Source organism: Pecten maximus, chromosome 9 (assembly GCF_902652985.1).
Source record: "Pecten maximus chromosome 9, xPecMax1.1, whole genome shotgun sequence".
NCBI lineage: Eukaryota > Metazoa > Mollusca > Bivalvia > Pectinida > Pectinidae > Pecten > Pecten maximus.
Window position 1 is genome coordinate 21,279,700 of NC_047023.1, and position 19,260 is coordinate 21,298,959.

Sequence of the window (19,260 nt, forward strand, 5' to 3'; positions counted from 1 at the left end):
TGCAATTTTGTTGGCGTAGGATTACGTAGTTCTGTCTCGATACTGCCTTGAAAACGAAAGTAGAAAAATCAGTTTGATCGTCGTGGAAATTTGTTTACATGCATTCACAGAGAAACTATCCACATCTGTTCATCCTGAGTTCATATGCAGGAACATTTGATAGCTTAAAACCAATCCTATTTACGTAGTAAAATGCACCCGAGCATTCCACGAGATAACATCAGCTGTCACATGACTCATCACTAGTCAGCCAAAATGGCGGTTATGTCTACTGTAACTAAACCAACGACCGTTCGCAGTTTCATATTCATTTGTATGTGAGGTATGACCAGGAATTGAGGGCAAGTTGTAACAAACTACATTACCGTTTTTCGTGAGGATTTTATTAAATAAGGTTTAAATATTATTTGTTGTTTGAAAAGAATCTAATGATTATGATCCGTGACTGATCATGAATACATGATGTACTGGCGTTGGTGTCAAAACTAGATATGTCTCGTCGGACAACGCAACCGCAGTTTTCTATCGGAGTGAAAATGTGTTACTATGGGTCATAAAATAGATGTTTGATAGGCCTTATTATTAACTTATAGTATAAATAAAATTTAAAAAAACTTCGGCTGTGTACATCTTGGATTTTATCTTTAGTTGTAGTTACTTGAACAACATGTTCTGTTAATAGACTGATTTGTCGTTCAGTTGATTCTTTTTTCAAAGTTTACAAACAGCTTTACTGATTCAGGAGTATATTAATAATCTTCCACAAGCATTAAAGAAATGGGGAAACAACTATACTCAGCTATTGTAAAGTTGTCAGCTGATATATATATACATGTTATACATGTTTTCTTGAATATATATAGAATAGGAATACCAGGGCCAGATGAAGACATTTCATCTGATACAAATGTAACTGTCTGACTATAAAATCCAATTTTAAATTTCTTATAATATGACCTCAGACCCTGACGTTTCTCAGGGCCTTTGGCCCTTTGATTTCTTCCTGATTTACAGACTGTATTGAAAAGATGGAAAATTAAATAGTGTTCAGTTGAGATTTCTGTTACATTGTCTTACTTGGACTAAAAGTTTCACAAACTCAGCAGGCTAAAAGGAAATTGTTTCCCTCCTAATTGAGAAAAAAACAACCCAACTTCAAAGTCTCTTGCCTAATTTAGATAGAGAGAAAAGGGATAGAAGCAATAAAGTTTTTCAAACTTTAAGAAGATGATGATTGCTAGATTAATTTGAAATTAAGCACATATGTTTTTTTTTTCTTTAATAATATCAGATGCTGTTTATGTTAATTGTAACTAGGACTCAAATCTTTAGATTTAGTTATTCTGATATTTTGTATATCGAAATCTGTCGGATGCTGTTGTTTGCTAATGACTACTTTGATTATGTTTCAGGGTTACTGTGTTGCAATATATTTAGTGAAGCGGTTGTCGTCTGATACCTTATTACAGCGACTTAAACAGTTTGGAAGTCGGCATGCTGATCACACCAGAGCTTTAAGTGAGTAACTCTCCTAACACAGATAGCTTAACTGATCCTGGTCAAAGTATCCAGTCTATATTTGGAAGATGACATATGAACTTAAATATGGAACATGAAAGTTGAAAATGTTTGATTGATATAATGACAATTTGGCACCAGACATGAAAATTAACAGATGTTGTGTCTTTCTTTCAGTTAAAGAAAAGTTGGCTCATGACCAAGACAGTGAAATAGCAACTACTAGTCTCCGGGTATCCTTACTATGTCCGGTGAGTAGAAAAAGGCAATCATAATGCTGCTTAAATGTGCTTGTAGTAACATAAATGGTTTATCAATAAAGTTATTTACTCAACTTTTATTAAGCTTTTGATTCTGTTCCCCAGGAAAAATTATTAACAGAAAATGTCATCCTCAGGGTTAGTTTTAATAAACGAACAGATTATCAAATGAACAGGAAAATTTATTTAAGATCATTTGCTGACAACATGAAAAATAACATTTTAAAAGGCATAACAGTACATTTCTGTCTGCTTGATAGGGGTAAACTTAAACATGTTTAGATTTGTAACCTGACAGATTACATGATAAAGATATTGAAATTTAAAACCATGTCTAATGAAATATTATGTTTTCTCCACTATTAGCTTGGGAAGATGAGGATAACCATACCGATACGAGCAAGTTCTTGTACACATCTACAGACGTTTGACGCCATCACCTTCCTGATGATGAACGAAAAGAAACCGACGTGGATGTGTCCTGTTTGTGATAAAATCGCACCTTTTCATAAACTATTTATTGATGGGTATGTCTCATTAAACATTTGAACATTAGAAGGAATCTGATATAGTTATCTGTTAGATAGTTGAACATTAATTAAGTAGAATTTTATACAAGCACTGGTGTGTATATATCTGACAATACTTCCAGATAGGTTTTACTCTCGTTCACAAACCAGTATGTAAGCCTTAAACTACTAAGTTGGTGTCAGATGTGAAATTATTGTTACGTTTTACATGAAGTACGTTATAAGAACATTCAACAAATGGTAATACTGCATTTTAACGATGTTCAAATTCAAGGCTATGACATGTAAGAGAAGTAAGCATTGTAACTGTTCTTTAGGCAATGAAAAGGTGGATAGTTTATGCCTTGTTCTAGAAATCAACTCAAAATTTTAATGTATTGTATTCTTCAGATTATTTGTGGAGATCCTAAAACAGGCCACAGATGACGAGATTCAGTTCACAGAGGATGGCAACTGGTGTCATCTACAGCGGAACAAAGAGACACATGTGATACCTAGTCCTATCATCAAAAAGCCTGCAGCTACTGTAGTGGCCGAAACTTCAGGTAAAATTAATACAAATATACACCACTGTTGTAGTGGCCGAAACTTCAGGTAAAATTAATACAAATTATACACCAGTGTTGTAGTGGCTGATAATTCAGGTTATATTAGTATAAATCATTCAGGTTAAGCCTTACCACGCTCTACTGTATTACTATAATATATGTATCAGCGCTGCATTCTTTTTGACCAATTACTCATTGGCTATACATGTATATGGTGTTCACTCTGCAGTAACATTTTTATTCTTGTCCCAGTGGAAAATGCTATATAAAGGAAAATTATTTGTTAGAGCCTCCCCTTTACATTGGTGTAAATTTTAATGACATTTTATGTATAATCAAATGGTAAGAAAATAGTGTAAAAGATGAAATAACTTTTCAGTGTAAAAAAGAAAAAAGAAAAAAGAAAAAAACAACAACAAATAGATAGAAAATATGTTCAACTTATAATCAAAAGTTTATACAAATTTACAGGGGAAAATCAATTTGTTATTCAGAAGTTTTCAAACCAGCCCACCATTGACCTTTTCTCAGACAAACTTTTATGTTTGCGCAACTAAGATATGCCACATGTTTAATCAAACAATAAATTCACCAAATCTAAGGTATCCTGGTTATCAGGAAGATCTTTGATAAGACCAGATATGTGTGTAACTCTAACTGGTTTATAATGATCTCCCTCCCACCCATTTCTGTATCGGACAGAAGGTCACGATCTCTTGGGAAACTGTTTTATTTCATTTTGTCAATCTTAAACAAGATAACCTCATATATACATCCAAAGGATTAAATCTGTCAGATTATTCATTTTCACTGCCAGAATTTATTAACACATCAAGAGTATCGCTCTCATCTCAAAAATAAAGAAGACTAAACTTTACTAGATACAAATTTAACTACCCCCCCACCCCCCTTGTGTGTAAATCATACACAGCTGTTGTAGTAGTGGATAACACAAGTAGAATTAGTAAGAATTAGTATAAATCATACACAGCTGTTGTAGTGGTGAATAATTTAGGTAAAATTAGTATAAATCATACACAGCTGTTGTAGTGGTCGGTAATTCAGGTAAAATTAGTATAAATCATACACAGCTGTTGTAGTGGTGGATAATTCAGGTCAAATTAGTATAAATCATTCACAGCTGTTGTAGTGGTGGATAATTTAGGTCAAATTAGTATAAATCATACACAGCTGTTGTGGTGGATAATTCAGGTAAAATTAGTATAAATTATACACAGCTGTTGTAGTGGTCGCTAATTCAGGTAAAATTAGTATAAATCATACATAGATGTTGTAGTGGTGGATAATTCAGGTAAAATTAGTATAAATCATTCACAGCTGTTGTAGTGGTCGGTAATTCAGGTAAAATTAGTATAAATCATGCACAGCTGTTGTAGTGGTGGATAATTTAGGTAAAATTAGTATAAATCATACACAGCTGTTGTAGTGGTCGATAATTCAGGTAAAATTAGTATAAATTATACACAGCTGTTGTAGTGGTCGCTAATTCAGGTAAAATTAGTATAAATCATACATAGTTGTTGTAGTGGTGGATAATTCAGGTCAAATTAGTATAAATCATTCACAGCTGTTGTAGTGGTGGATAATTCAGGTCAAATTAGTATAAATTATACACAGCTGTTGTAGTGGTCGCTAATTCAGGTAAAATTAGTATAAATCATACATAGTTGTTGTAGTGGTGGATAATTCAGGTAAAATTAGTATAAATCATTCACAGCTGTTGTAGTGGTGGATAATTCAGGTCAAATTAGTATAAATTATACACAGCTGTTGTAGTGGTCGCTAATTCAGGTAAAATTAGTATAAATCATACATAGTTGTTGTAGTGGTGGATAATTCAGGTAAAATTAGTATAAATCATTCACAGCTGTTGTAGTGGTGGATAATTCAGGTCAAATTAGTATAAATTATACACAGCTGTTGTAGTGGTCGCTAATTCAGGTAAAATTAGTATAAATCATACATAGTTGTTGTAGTGGTGGATAATTCAGGTAAAATTAGTATAAATCATTCACAGCTGTTGTTGTAGTGGTGGATAATTCAGGTTAAATTAGTATAAATCATACACAGCTGTTGTAGTAGTCGGTAATTCAGGTAAAATTAGTATAAATCATGCACAGCTGTTGTAGTGGTGGATAATTCAGGTAAAATTAGTATAAATCATTCACAGCTGTTGAAGTGTTCGATAATTCAGGTAAAATTAGTATAAATCATTCACAGCTGTTGTAGTGGTGGATAATTCAGGTAAAATTAGTATAAATCATTCACAGCTGTTGTAGTGGTGGATAATTCAGGTAAAATTTGTATAACTCATTCACAGCTGTTGTAGTGGTGGATAATTCAGGTAAAATTAGTATAAATCATACACAGCTGTTGTAGTGGTGGATAATTCGGGTAAAATTTGTATAAATTATACACAGCTGTTGTAGTGGTGGATAATTTAGGTAAAATTAGTATAAATCATGCACAGCTGTTGTAGTGGGTGATGTTATGGGTATTTTGATGACTCCTGTTGACCCCCTATGTATTTAATTTAAAATCTATTTTCTGAAATTGAAAAAGTCACAACTAAGAAGCATCTTCACCACATTAAACACAATTCAATTAACAACATGCTGGATTATTTAATGTCTACCTACTCTAATGTTGAATTCTTGATGTAATGTCATAAAAATAATTTATATTGATATAAACAAAAAAAATCAACAAAATTTAGAATGTATGATAGGTATACCATGTAATTTTGGATATTATTTTGCCTGTATTGTTGTTAAGGATGCCAAAACAGAAGTCTCTGATTGGAGAAAATCCATTTATTTATAAAACCTGTAATATCTACTTCAAAATTTGCAATGAGGTAATATGATATACAAATTTCTGTAACTAGAACAGGAGGCCTCTGGTTGGTCAAAATTTATTTTGCCATTGTCTTTATATCAATATGAAAATTGGTAGTTGATAATTTGTAGGAATTGGGAGCACATTTGTTCCATTTTACATGAAGAAAATGAAGTTGTCTGTTTGTTTAAAACTAGAGTTATCACCTACAGGGGTATTAGTTATCCTTGAAATGACAGATCCAGATGTAGGTTGTTCAGTTTTATTACATTTTGAGCAAGTTCTGATTCCTCGCTCTTTAATCATTCAGAATCACCGACGAAGCGACAAAAAATGGATGTAATAGATTTAACAGAAGACAGTTCAGATGAAGACGGTCAATCATCATTTCAGACCAGCTCTCACGGGTATCAGACTACAGGGTGTGTTAGTCCGCCGGTCATCAGTCTCGACTCCCCAACACCGGCCCCCTCCTCCATCTCCTCTACAGAGTCACCACTGGTATCATCGCCCTGTTCCAATTCGTCCTCCTCCTCTACCTCCCCTTCAGCATCCGCCTCCCCTGGGGCGTCGTCCAGCACTACACAGCCCCTGTCTGCCCCCACCACACCTCTCCAACACTCACGTTCACCATCACCCATACACTCGCCCAGCTCACAATCCAGTCACAGTGAAGCACAGTCCAGTCACAGTGAGGCACCGTCTCCCAGCGACTCTCAGCAGTCTACTGGCTCCTCGCCAGCACGGTCTAACCATACATCCCCGCAGCAGTCACCCATAGGTGTGCGGGTGTCACCGGTCACCCCACCCTCCTCTGCACCATCCTTCCCTCCTTTTCAGCCTTTTCAGCCCTCAGTGCATCCCATTACCTATCCACCTTTCCCAATGGCAAATTATGATGCAGACTTTGATGAATTTTTACGAGGTATTGTACCTTGGGACCAGTACCGGTAGCCCCTTCTGTCTGGGAGGCCATTGTTTTGTTATTGTTATTACAAAGGAAACAGTTAATTGTTTGTACTAAAGCAGCTGGTCAGGAGAGCTGAGAACTATTTTTTACAGTTTTAATTTTCAACTGTTTTAGTACTTGCTGTTAAGTGATTCATCTGCACACAGTTCATATTATTTAAGTATTGAAGATTTCATATAATGCATGGGTCCAGATCAACTAGAGGTATATTTTGACAGAAAAGTTAAAATATTCATCTGTTTCAAAACTCGTTACACTCAAAATCAAACTAGGTATAAAAAAACAAGCAATTGTTTAGCTGGTCAGATCCAGGTAAACAGGTAAAATTTAATCGAGTTAAACTTTTTGAGGCTGTAACTCTTCATTCACTCTGGTTATTCTGGACCTTTGCTCATTTGTGACACAGAGGTCGGTGCTTTTGAATTGTCCACACACAGTACAATAAGACACACTTGACATTAATAGCAGCAGGAAGACCTGTGAAATAGAACATTTGATACTGTATAGACAGGTTTATTGGTTTCCAATATATGTCTATAGGTAAACGCTGTATAAATATATAGTGATTCTCTTGATGTATGCAAATGCGTATGAATGCTTTGTATGTGTTGAAAAGTATGAGAATGACAGTTGATAAAGTATGATTTTGGAGGTATGACTGTTTTTCATATGTTCACAATATCAGGTATCTTATACACGGCCATCCATAAAAAATATACACACTCTTTTCAATTGTTGAAAATTTTGAAATTTTGAATTTCAATTTTGAAATTTCTTGTAGATTTAATATTAATTTGTCAGTGACAATGGCAAATTTTTATCAAAATTACTCGTCACAAGGAAGTTTCAGGGAGAGTCAAGGGAGGGACCTATTTTACAAGGTATTTTGAAAATGTTTACAAAAAAACTTTTTTTAAATGATGTACCATAACATCATACCTTAAAAAAATGTTATTTTTCGAAAATATGCTCTCAAATTAACGAAATTTCTAAAAAGACATAATATTGCTAAAATATTACATTTTAATGCTTTGTAGATCAGCAATAACTGTATCAAGTATCCATAGACAAGTTATCAGACAAAAAATTACAATACATGTCAACAATAGTCATATTTACAGAATTTCAAAATGTCTTTTAAGTGTATAGGAACGTATGGATGGCATTGTAATGTGTTACAAATATAAATTGTTTCCACCTCACCAGTCATATTCTCAGCAGGAGATTTGTCTGATAGAATAAACGTTTCTGCCAATTTTTTTAACCTGAAGCAGCATTATTTTAATTATGTAATTGAGGAGTTTTAAATAATTTTAGAGAAGAGGGAACAATTGTGTATATTATACAAGATAAATCATGGCTTTTTCTTGGTCTATAAACTAGCTACCACACCCATAGCATAATCTCAACCTTAAACCTTTAGTTTTCCACAGTTCCAAGCTAAAACCCAATATCATTTACACAAATATGAGGAAGTCTGAAAAGTATGATGTTTAGTTAAATTGTTTTTTAGATCAAAATATTTCGGGTGGAACACTATACAAATTATGGGTCAATTTTCTGTAGAGTATAAAGCATCTTATCTATTAGCTTGCCTTAGAATAGAGGTGTGCGGTACTCACAACAGTAACAGGTGTTAATGTCAGTATTGTGATTCATTGGTGAAGGCTTCACTGATTTTTGTGCATGCATTGTTTGTAAATTCAGTATTCCAAAAGATTTAGCATGGGACATTTCCTAGGTGTCTTAACACTGCTGAAAGTATGGTCAAAATAGAAACTAACCTAGGTCTTGTTTTTCTGAATTTCCTGTATAAAGATTTTTTTTTCAAATCAAGTAAGGAAGCTCTCCAACAAATCTTGTTTACATTCCCCTTTCCTTTGAACAAATTAAGCTAATGGAAACTAAACTAAATATTGCTATTGAAAACGGACAGTGCATGTGAGAAAATTGAATGCTAATATTTGTTTAAAGTGATTTCAAAAGAAGGGAAAACAAAATCTTCATGACCAGGCTCAGATACACACTGAAAGCTGGATGCTGGATGACAAAAAAAAACAGCCTGTTATTTATCAATTCTGAACTAGCTACTATCTTAAAACAGCTAGCCTCCTGTCTGAAAGCATAATAATTGATGTTGCAGTGATTAAATAATATTTAGGTACCATCTTGATGGTATCATGGTGGATTCTTACACCTGTTTTATCCAATATATCTTATGTGTGAAATTATTTTACTGTGTCATTACTTATACAGTACAGCAATCCTTGCTTTGAAGTCTGTTCTTATCACAGAGATGAAAATCTTCAGCTGATTGGCTGATTCCAGCTTTTGTTAGCTCTCAAACAATGGCTAATTCTGTGTAAAGTTTTCACTAAATAAATAAATTTCAGCTTTCTTAAGATTTCCCATTTTCATCTCTGTTATCACAACTTTCTGCATCAGTCAGTGTGACTTCTCGTATAAGATCAAGGAGCATTTGGAGGAAATATTTATTATTATATGTATTTGAGAAAATAACCAATTTTAACATAACTTCATGAAATACTAAAGAATACCATGGATCAGGGTTTTCAAGCCAAAATCAAAGTCAAAGTCAATTAATTATGGAAATATTATGTACTCTAGCAAGTTGCAATTTTCTAATTCTTCTGAACAAAAATTAAGTTGTATAGACTTGTAGAGAAATATTCAGAAGTTCTTCATGTCCTTCAGTAAGCTTGTTAATGTTTATGTTGCTCTCGCCCCATGTTCTTTGTGGAGAAATGTGGTAATTATGAGAGAACAGAAGTTCCAGTTTAAGAGCGACCTAGCAGGGTGGATAGTACTGACAAGATACATGTTATCTAATAGGATCATCTACATTTAATAGGGCATTTTTGTCGTTTGCTTCAGGATTTTGGATATAATCTTTTCTAAGTCTGCATTCCAAAACACAAAGAATTGAAATGATAATGCTAATTAGGCTTTGGTTAATTAGTTGATAACATAATTGAAAAATAACATTGCATGAACTTACAACACTGACATTATACTGTGATTAGATTTCTTAGTTTTCAGGGGAGATAACTCGATGAACTCTGTAGTATACCTCCTTAAGTAGTCCAGAACTTACTGAGAAAGTGGAAGTGACAGATGTAGTACTAGATCATACTAACTTCATCTTAACTCACACTTTAACCTGTACAATGTAGTGACACATACCTATAAAGGCTTTTAACATTCAGTGGTGCAATGATCCAGATATCTCACTTGCTTTATATCCAGATTTGGGAATTTTTTACAATCCATTTTGATATAGTTTGCTCCTGATAGTACTTTCTATGTTTAGTTAAAATGTAGAAAATTATATTTGATATATTTCTTAGTACTTAAAATTCTGGATGCGACTTAATTTACGATATGATTTAGTTAACAGAGACACAAATTTTAAATTTGTTTAAAATGAATTGTCACATTTGATGTCTATTGTGAATTAGAGTCACAATTTATACACTTTTGTTGCATGTATTTTTCAAAACATCCCCAAATTTGTAGCCGCCCCTCTTGTCCAAATCTTATTCTCCAGTCCCCAAGGAAAGTGGTAGGTATTTTTCAGGCTTTGTTTTAGCCATGCTTCTGTTCTCTGTTCAGTTTAGGGAAAACAGTTTTAGTATTAAAGTACTTGTTCTTACATTGTTACAGTTACAATTATGCCATGTTTTTTTTTGTCGTGGCAAGTTTTGCATGAGTTGATTAGGGCATGAGAGCTCGGCCCATAATGTTGTCCGCTTCGTACTAACCCAGTGCTGTCTGTGTGCTCTTGTGTTGGGTTAACTTTGGACGGTCAATTCATATATCATAATTAGCATGGTATATAGTGCACCTCATCCTAATTTTAAAAAGTCACCATTTCGATCATTTTCATAATCATTAGAAACATTTCTGTATTTACTTTTTTATGCTTTTCTTCAAGTACAGTACTGTATGAATGAATTCTACTTTATTTATTTATTTTTCATTTATTTTTTTTTTTAAATCCAGACATTATAATTAATCTGATATTAAGTTCTTCAGAAAGTTTATCACACATACACACTACCTTTTAAACAAATTTACAGATTTCATTCAGGTCTTAAGAGACATTCAATTGTGCCTTCAATTTCATTGATTTTTTCAGAGAATGGAAATGTGTGAAAATTATGGTGAAACATACTTTTAATTATTTCTAGTTTTTATCATTTCAATATATAGGCAATAAATTTGATTGTTCAAACCATGTTACACAAACATCGCATATAAATTTATTGGAGGAGGTTGTGAATATTGTGTACGAACAGAAAAGCTGAATGATCCTTGAATGATTATTTTAGTTATTTTTATTTCCATTATGTTGACTACAAAAGCTAATCAGGAATTTAAAAACAGATATAACTTATCAAGTTTTAGAAGTGTGTGACCGGTGCAGTGTGAGAGTCAGGAATGCGTTAGATATGCAGAAATTTCACCTTACTTTTGAATAGTTTCTTCAAATAATTTAGAACTCTAATTTTCAAATCTTATAAATTTTGCAAACTGTGAATACTTTCATTTTGTACTCGACTGTTATAAGTTTTTGGAGAGAGAAACACTATGAATTATATATGGCATGAATGAGGTTTAGTATTCTATTTCCATCATATTGGGTTTGATATGATGGATAGATCAAGGGGGGAGATCTCACACTTGTAAAATTGTGTATAACTGATGTAAAAATAAGATATTGTCATTAAAGTTTGTTATAAATATGAAAAAAAAGTTTTGTTTTATATTTTTTCAGTAAGTTTCCTCATGAGAGCACAAAGCCACTGTTTAGGTCAATGTTGTTTACAACGACTAACATTGTTTATTACTAATTGTTGCACCTCTATTCTGGGACAAATGAATTTATCTCTGGCTTCTTTGTCTAAATGTACTGGGTTTGATACACAGCAACTTGTAAATCTGATGATAAATGTCCATGATCATTATTAAGGCTATATGCTACCTTGTTGCAACATACTTCCACTAAATTACTTTTTTTAATGTCTAGTGAATAATGATTATATGAGATAATGTAACATTAGATAAGAAGCCATTTGCCTCGTAGGTCCCTGACAGCCCTATTTCTATAATTGCAGAAGATCCATCTAATTTTTGTTTTGTTTATAATGTCGATATACAGCTCGCATAATAGCTGGTCAAATGTTATAGCTCATCCTGTTAAGCTGAAACTACATACACGATTTACTTGATAGTTTTTGGTGTAAATTTTCCATCATAAGGCCCCTATACAACATAACTAATTATAGCTCTCGCCGGGGAGGTTTGCTACAAGGATGACTCATCTATTAATATTAATACACGTTTTTGTCAATGTCTCCCAAAAATGGATCAATCAACAAGTTTATCAGTGTTCTCTTCACCATGATATTTGCCATCTACCAGAATTTGAACGACTTGACTCTCTAAGATTTTAAACAATTTTATTAACAAGATCGCATTTCCATTGAATATCTCCACTTGTAGTTTAAGGACTCTGGCTAGCCAAAGACCTGAAAGAAAGTGATAACAGGGATAAAGTAGCTTGTATACATTGGAACAAAGATTTTTAAATCCTGGACATGTCATCAGCATCAACATTTTGTAAATGGTGTTCAGGTCTCCCTGAAAAATCGAAATAATTAAAAAAAGCTGAAGACGAGGCAAATATCTAAGGGAGATAACTACTCTAACAAATTGGGTTTTATGTGTTAGATAATGCATCAGATGTAGAAAGACGATTCCGATATTACCTTGACCTGATTCAATGACATATCAGATGCAGAAAGACTATTCCTATTAACTTGACCTGTTTCATTGTCGCCTCAGATGCAGAAAGACTATTCCTATGGCCTTGACCTGATTCAATGTCACATCAGATGCAGAAAGACAAGTCCTATGGACTTCACTTGTCTTAGTGTCACATCAGATACAGTAAGACGATTCCCATGACCTTGACCTGATTCAATGTCGCATCGGAAGCACAAAGACGATTCTTATGATCTTGACCTGTTTCAATGTCACATCAGATGCAGAAAGACGATTCCTACGGACTTGACCTGTCTTAGTGTCACATCAGATGTAGAAAGACAATTCCTATGACCTTGACCTGATTCAATGTAACATCAGATGCAGAAAGACTATTCCTATGAACCTGACCTGTTTCATTGTCGTATCAGATGCAGAAAGAGGATTCCTTTTAATTAGAGCTGTTTCAGGACTATAGAATTTGCTAACTAAACTACGTGTTCGTTGACCTACTTTTCCTAATCATGAGGGTCAATTATGTAAAAAATAGACTAAATGGTACACAATAAGGTCTATGGAAACCTGTCTGGGTGAAGAATGAGGTAAAGTGATTGGAATTGCTGTCAAACTAGTTGAGCAAATGAACTGAAAGATTGAAATTCCTGCTGAATTTAACACAATTTAAACAAATTGCCACTAAGCAAAATATTACAAAAAATACTTGTAAGACAGTTACAAAATCAAAACATTACATACTCTGTAAAACACTTGTCACATGTCAACATGAAGATGCTCGTTCATATGACATGTGTATAAGTAACAGCTTGTGCATTGGATATCCAATTACATGAACATACTCTGATTACATGTATAATGAAAGTAGATAATTCACATGAAATGGACACTCATGACCTGAAATTCCAGGAGACAGGGCATCACACCAGTACCGGACCCGAGGGGATTTGGAGAGGCGTGGGGCTCCGGCTTGGTGGCTTCAGAGAAAAAAAATCTCTGGATATATTCTGCTTTATTATGATCAATGACAAAACTACCAAATGGTTTTTGTTCAGACAAATGTGACCTGTTTTCATTTTAGTTTGTATTTAGTATGTTCATTTACAGTATAAATGTTTGTTAGTTACAAAAAGATTGTCACAGACCTGACACCACATTGTGTGTTTTATTATTAATACTTCCTGATCTCTGATACTTTTTAAGTATCATTTAGATTCAGTTAGTTTTGAAAAGATATTCCTGTTAAATTTCTTCTTGATATCTTGAGAAATTCCAAGTGAATTATCATATAATCAGTGTTTTTCTGGCCATTTTGGGAAATATCTACCTGGCAGAAATCAATCAAAATTGTAAAATTACAATGAAAATGAAGCAAATTGATTGCTGGATTTCAAATCCTTGCATAAAAAATGCAAGATTTAAACAGTATGGGAAGTTGTTGATTTCACAAGGGGGGTGGGGGGAATTCACAATTGGGAATGAGGTCTATGTTCAGATCCAAGTAAGGCAGGAAAACCTATACCTAGACATACTAAGTAAAGGACCTTGTTCACTAATACATGTCTATAAAGAAAATTAACACACTCTGTATGGAATGTGTTTTAATGAAGCATTTGGAGTGTGCATAGGAAAAAATGATATTCTTTATAAACATTTACATATAAATCAATTAACAATTACAGTTAAAATAAGATGCAGAATACATTATATGATATCTAGAAGCATGTGGTGATAGTGTCTGTAGCATACTAGTAACCCTGGGGAGTACTTCCTTCCGTTACAGGTATTCCGACTCAGTCTGGAGCCCGGATAACAACCAACCCGAGTCTGCCATGACTGGTTTTGATGTCCTTGACCTCACAGACTAATAGCCATCCATTACAATCTCCATAGACATCATTGGGCCCCGCTGGTTCCTGCAATCATTTGCTGTACTGCTGATGGGTTTAATATGGCATCTTTAGTGAAATTTGAAGAAATTATTTAGCATAAATATCAGAAATGGTTCATTCATGTGAGATAAATGTACTCAAAAAGATAACCATTTTCATATTTGTCAATAATGTAGGAGTTGTCTACCCTTGTATGATTATTTTGTGATCAAACAACACCGCAAGGAATATTGTCGGACAATCCCATTGTTATCCTGTGGGGTTTTCAGTTTTGTGGTTTAAACCATATACTGTAGTTTACTCAGGGTATTGTGTTAACAAAACTTGGTGCATAAATCCATTCCTGTCAGGATGAGCAATTCCATACATAGATTTCATCATAAATTCTTAGATTCATATTGATAAATTTATTCATTGAGATGTAAGCTTTGTAATTAACATTTGTGGAAATGCTTGCCGAAATGTGGTATGCCTGTGTAGAATTTTTCGTTTTAATGCATGTCTTTTATTTCTGAGAGTGATACAGGCTTTCATTGTAATTTATTTACATTGAAAAAATGCTCATCTAATTTCTGTGTGTGAGAAGAATTGGGACAAGGCTCACAAATAGGAATTTATCACATAACTGGTATGTTCTTCATATGGTACGCTTTTTCATAAATATCGTAAGACAGGTGTAATAAACCTATTGTGACATAGATCATTTATGACGTCTCGATGAATATATGACATTGCATGATTGTCTCTGCAGAGAAGCAATATACTGTCGTTGTCAAAATGTGCCTGTATAGAAATTAGTTTGAGGGTTTTCTCTTATATTCTTTAAATACGAGTTATGTGATGAATAGAATCTTATATTTGTGGTTAGTATATAACATGTAGAATTTATAAAAGTCACTCAACATGAGCCTTTAGGTATCGGTAAGTGACATACCAAATTATTGAATAAGTTTGATAAATTGTGTATGACAAAGCAATGGAATATCCTATATAATTATGGTTTTAGTGTTTTAATTTTGTCCATCTCTTTATCACGTAAACAGTTTTGTATATGTATGCCAGTGACTTTCATGATAGTGCTGTCAACACTTTGAAACCAATTTATTTTGATCATTTACTGTAAATCATTTTGTAAATACCAAAGAAATTTATATTTTTTAACATAATTTCAGGTCTTATGCACTATCATTTAATTCTTCAGATACATCCTAACATAATTATTCAAATGACCTCTGGTGAACTGTTAAGATAAGGAAATGTTTATCCCTGTCCAATAAAGGCTGGCAGGGGATACAGGGCATCCAGTTGACCCTTGATTTTAGCAGTTTCAGAAGTCAAATCACCTTTTCTCAGAAATATGGAGGGTCAAAAAATTATGTCAAATAGACATGCTCCTTCAAAGTCAAGAGTCAAATCTGATGTTGGAGAGTCAAAAATACATACTCTCAAGGGTCTACTGGATGCCCTGGGATATACAAAAATGGTTCCATCTGTCTGCTGGTGTTTCTAGAGCATAATTAATCTCCCTTCAGTCTAACTTCGCATATCTTTCTACATACATCGCTATCAAGTGGTCAGGTAGACCCTTTTGCTACCGAGTAACTTTCAGTTTCAATATTTTTATGGGTACCAACTTACCATGGATACAAATAGTCAAATCAATGATTTCTGGAGTACATTTGTATATACATACTGTATCCCCAAAACTGTTCAAGATAACTCCACAAAACTTCTTATACTCATGATCAAACAGTGGTCTAATAGGGCCTCCTGCTATGGATTTTTTTCCAGTTTGGATATTTCTTTCATTACCAAAATGAGTAGTCAAAATAACCAATTTAAGTATTTCCAGAGCCTATATCTAAAACTGTTTCAAATAATCCCATGGAACTTCTTTCACATATTGTTCGAGTGGTCTAGTGCTTTTTGCTATAGAAGAATTTTCATTTTTGATATTTCTTTGGTTATCATAGAAACAGATATTCAAATTCACAGATTCCAGCGGTTCTGGTAACATGATCTCCAAAACGTTTTAAGATAACTTCCCACTTCAATGAGCGAATAGTGAACTATGGCTCCAGTGGGTTGATTAAACTTGAATCACCGCTTCTATTTAATGACCTCTAAACATATTATCTTATAATCTTGGTGAGATATGCCCTTGACTGGGCTCCATTGGAAGGGGGTCTGAACGACTATACCCTGGTTTAAATTTTATCCATTTTGTCCTAATTACATAAATGTCCAGATGAATGATACAGGCCTTTCAAGCCTTTTAATTAATGTATTGTTGATAACAAGTGATGATTTTACCATGGTAATGGGATTGAAAGAACAATTTGTAAATCTGTATGTTACAGTATGTGTGGTTGACTTAGAGGGAGAATGTATGCCAACAGTATTGATGTGTACCATTAATGCCAAAATCGACAAACATCAGGGATTTTATCAATGTTTTGATTATTACTTCATTTTGCTACGAAGATATGTATCACATAGGGTTATTCAGGATTTCTGAAAATGAAAATTTTAATGTGTTGGAATTTTTTGATAATTCATACTTTTTTGTTTGTTGATCAAAATTTTTCCTGTCTGCAAGACTACTGAAGACTTTTATTTTGTGTGAATATGTTATTTGTTGCAGAGAATTGCAAATATTTTGGTGATCAGTAATTTTGACACAACTGTGTTCTATTTCAAATGAATGTTGTATGTCAGTTAATTCTAATGTTGCTAAGGAGAGATTGGATGTATATATGTGTGGATATAACAAAAAATTGTGTTTGAATTAAATTATTTTTCCATATATTTTATTTGTCTGTTTTTTACATGGCTGTATTCAGTACTAATCAATCCTGCACTTTCCCAGCTATCTATGGAAGTCACTCTCAACTTTATAAAAAGAACACTTGGTTTGTTTAACGGTTCCACTCAGATTTAACACTGGGATCTTTTCGTGGCAGATTGGAGGCAGTCATTCAGCTACCAGTATTTGATGGTTCTGGACTTCAACAATTGAAGTTGGTTGGCTGACGTACCTCTGAATTGAAATTTTTCAATTAGCTATTTTGAGATTAAATTCAGTTGAAAAATTATACTACCCCATAATTAACCTTGATAAGCTCACGTTGTTCAAACATGCTGTGGTGTTGTGTCTGTCATCTGTCCATCAACTTTTCCATTCAAACTTCTTCCTGTTGACCCATACTCAAGGTCAGGGGTCAAGTTTGTTAAAACACTTTAATAACTTCTTCTTATTAACTGAAAGGCCTAGAATTATATGTTCGGCTTGTAGGTTACTTGGATAAACAAATTCTGTAAAAAATAAATGACCTTGGCTGATATTTAAGGTTAGAGGGGTCAACTTTGTTAAAACACTCAAAGAACTTGTTCATTAATCAAATTATCAAAGGTCACAGGTTACTCTTTAAAAAAAACAACAAAAAAAAACAAGATAAGTTGTTCTGATTAATGGAAAGGCGTCGAACCATAGTTGGCAAGTAGATTTCTTGAGTTGAAGCCAGCAAGGGAATTGTCTTGACCAAGTTTAAAGGTCAGAGGGGTAAAGTAAGTAGAGAGCATGATATCTTTTCCTGATATATTCTGAGTAGCCATTACTTGCTCAGGGTCGTGCTGCTTTGTCGGTAACATTCACAACAATGAGTTAGATCTACTTTAAATGTCATGCAAGATCTTCCAATAAAGTCCTCTTTGTTGAAAGTACCCAATTTGGAGATCACAGAAGTAAGGCCAGAGAAAAGTGAGCAATTAAAGCCCATTGGGCCTCTTGTAATGAACCAGACTATTACAGATTGCAGGATTGATTTTTCAGTCCAATTATCTGTGAAGTGGTATACAGGGACTTAGATTCTGCCATCAGAAAACCAAATGGTGTAGAGAAGGTCTGTACATTACTTCCTCACCAGACTGGCAGGGCCAGTTAGCTTATGGCATGGTGTGGTATCCGTCATAACAAAGTGTTCGTCTGGCAACTTTTCCTAAAAATCTTTACTACTTATGAACAAGTTAGTGGATTTTGACTCAGTTTGGTCTGAAACATACTTAAGGGGAAGGGGAACCTATTTTATATAAACAATGGGTATGGCTTCCCTCACAGGGGCCTGAGGGGTGGGGCCCAATTTGAGAAATAGAGCAAAATTCTTTAAAATCCTTTTTCTTCTGAAGAAATGGAAGAATTTTGTTCGTATTTTGAAGCATTCCTGGGTGAAGGGAAACCAATTTTGTGTAAACTGTGGGTATTGCCTTTAGGGGCTGAGGGAGGGCCCATTAGGGGCAATAATTATGTAAAATTATCTAAAATCCTCTTTCTGTATTTGGTATTTATTAGCAGAAGGGCAATCTAATTAATAAGATTGGTTGAAGGGGAGCCTATATTTTGCGTAAATTTTGGGTTGAAAATAAACAGGAAGTCAACTGGCTATAGAAGTCAAATGTCATGCTCAGGATCAAATTTATCTTTTTACTGATGAACATTTTGTTAGGCATTCTGAAGCAAAGTTGACTGTAATTAAAGAACAAGTCAACTGACCAAATGTCAAGGTCACTGAAACAGAGGTCAAGGTCAAATTTTGTATCTCTTCACTGATGAGCATTTTGATTGGACCACAAGCCAAGGGCACTTGGTCAAAGGTCAAGGTAATATTTTGTAGCTTTTCACTGATAGAAAAATAATGATGACATTATAAACAAAAATTGCTTGAAATAAATCAATGAGACAAAATGCTCAGACTGATTTCTGGGTCTAAAGGTTAAAGTTCATGGTCAAAATTTTCACTGGAAAGGCATTTTATGGCATTTTTTACAACTTTGTTGCCTCAGAGATGAGCTTTCACATTTTATGGAAATTCCAAACTGATAAAT

General features: G+C 33.9%; 1 protein-coding gene across 13 annotated transcripts in view; it reads left to right on the forward strand.

The window, feature by feature from the left end:
- LOC117334643 (E3 SUMO-protein ligase PIAS2-like) overlaps positions 1-17,188 on the forward strand; it is a 29,988-nt gene extending 12,800 nt beyond the window's left edge. For 11 of the 13 annotated variants that reach the window (XM_033894371.1, XM_033894374.1, XM_033894377.1 and 8 more), the window contains 5 exons: positions 1,413-1,518; positions 1,696-1,769; positions 2,145-2,305; positions 2,699-2,853; positions 6,026-11,461. In XM_033894371.1, the coding sequence (XP_033750262.1) occupies positions 1,413-1,518; positions 1,696-1,769; positions 2,145-2,305; positions 2,699-2,853; positions 6,026-6,669 (1,140 nt within the window). In that variant the 3' untranslated portion in view covers positions 6,670-11,461. Of the gene's footprint in view, positions 1-1,412; positions 1,519-1,695; positions 1,770-2,144; positions 2,306-2,698; positions 2,854-6,025; positions 11,462-14,270 lie in introns of those variants that run through there. The other 2 variants (XM_033894383.1, XM_033894384.1) reach the window with 2 other exon arrangements.
- The last annotated feature ends 2,072 nt before the right edge of the window (positions 17,189-19,260 follow it).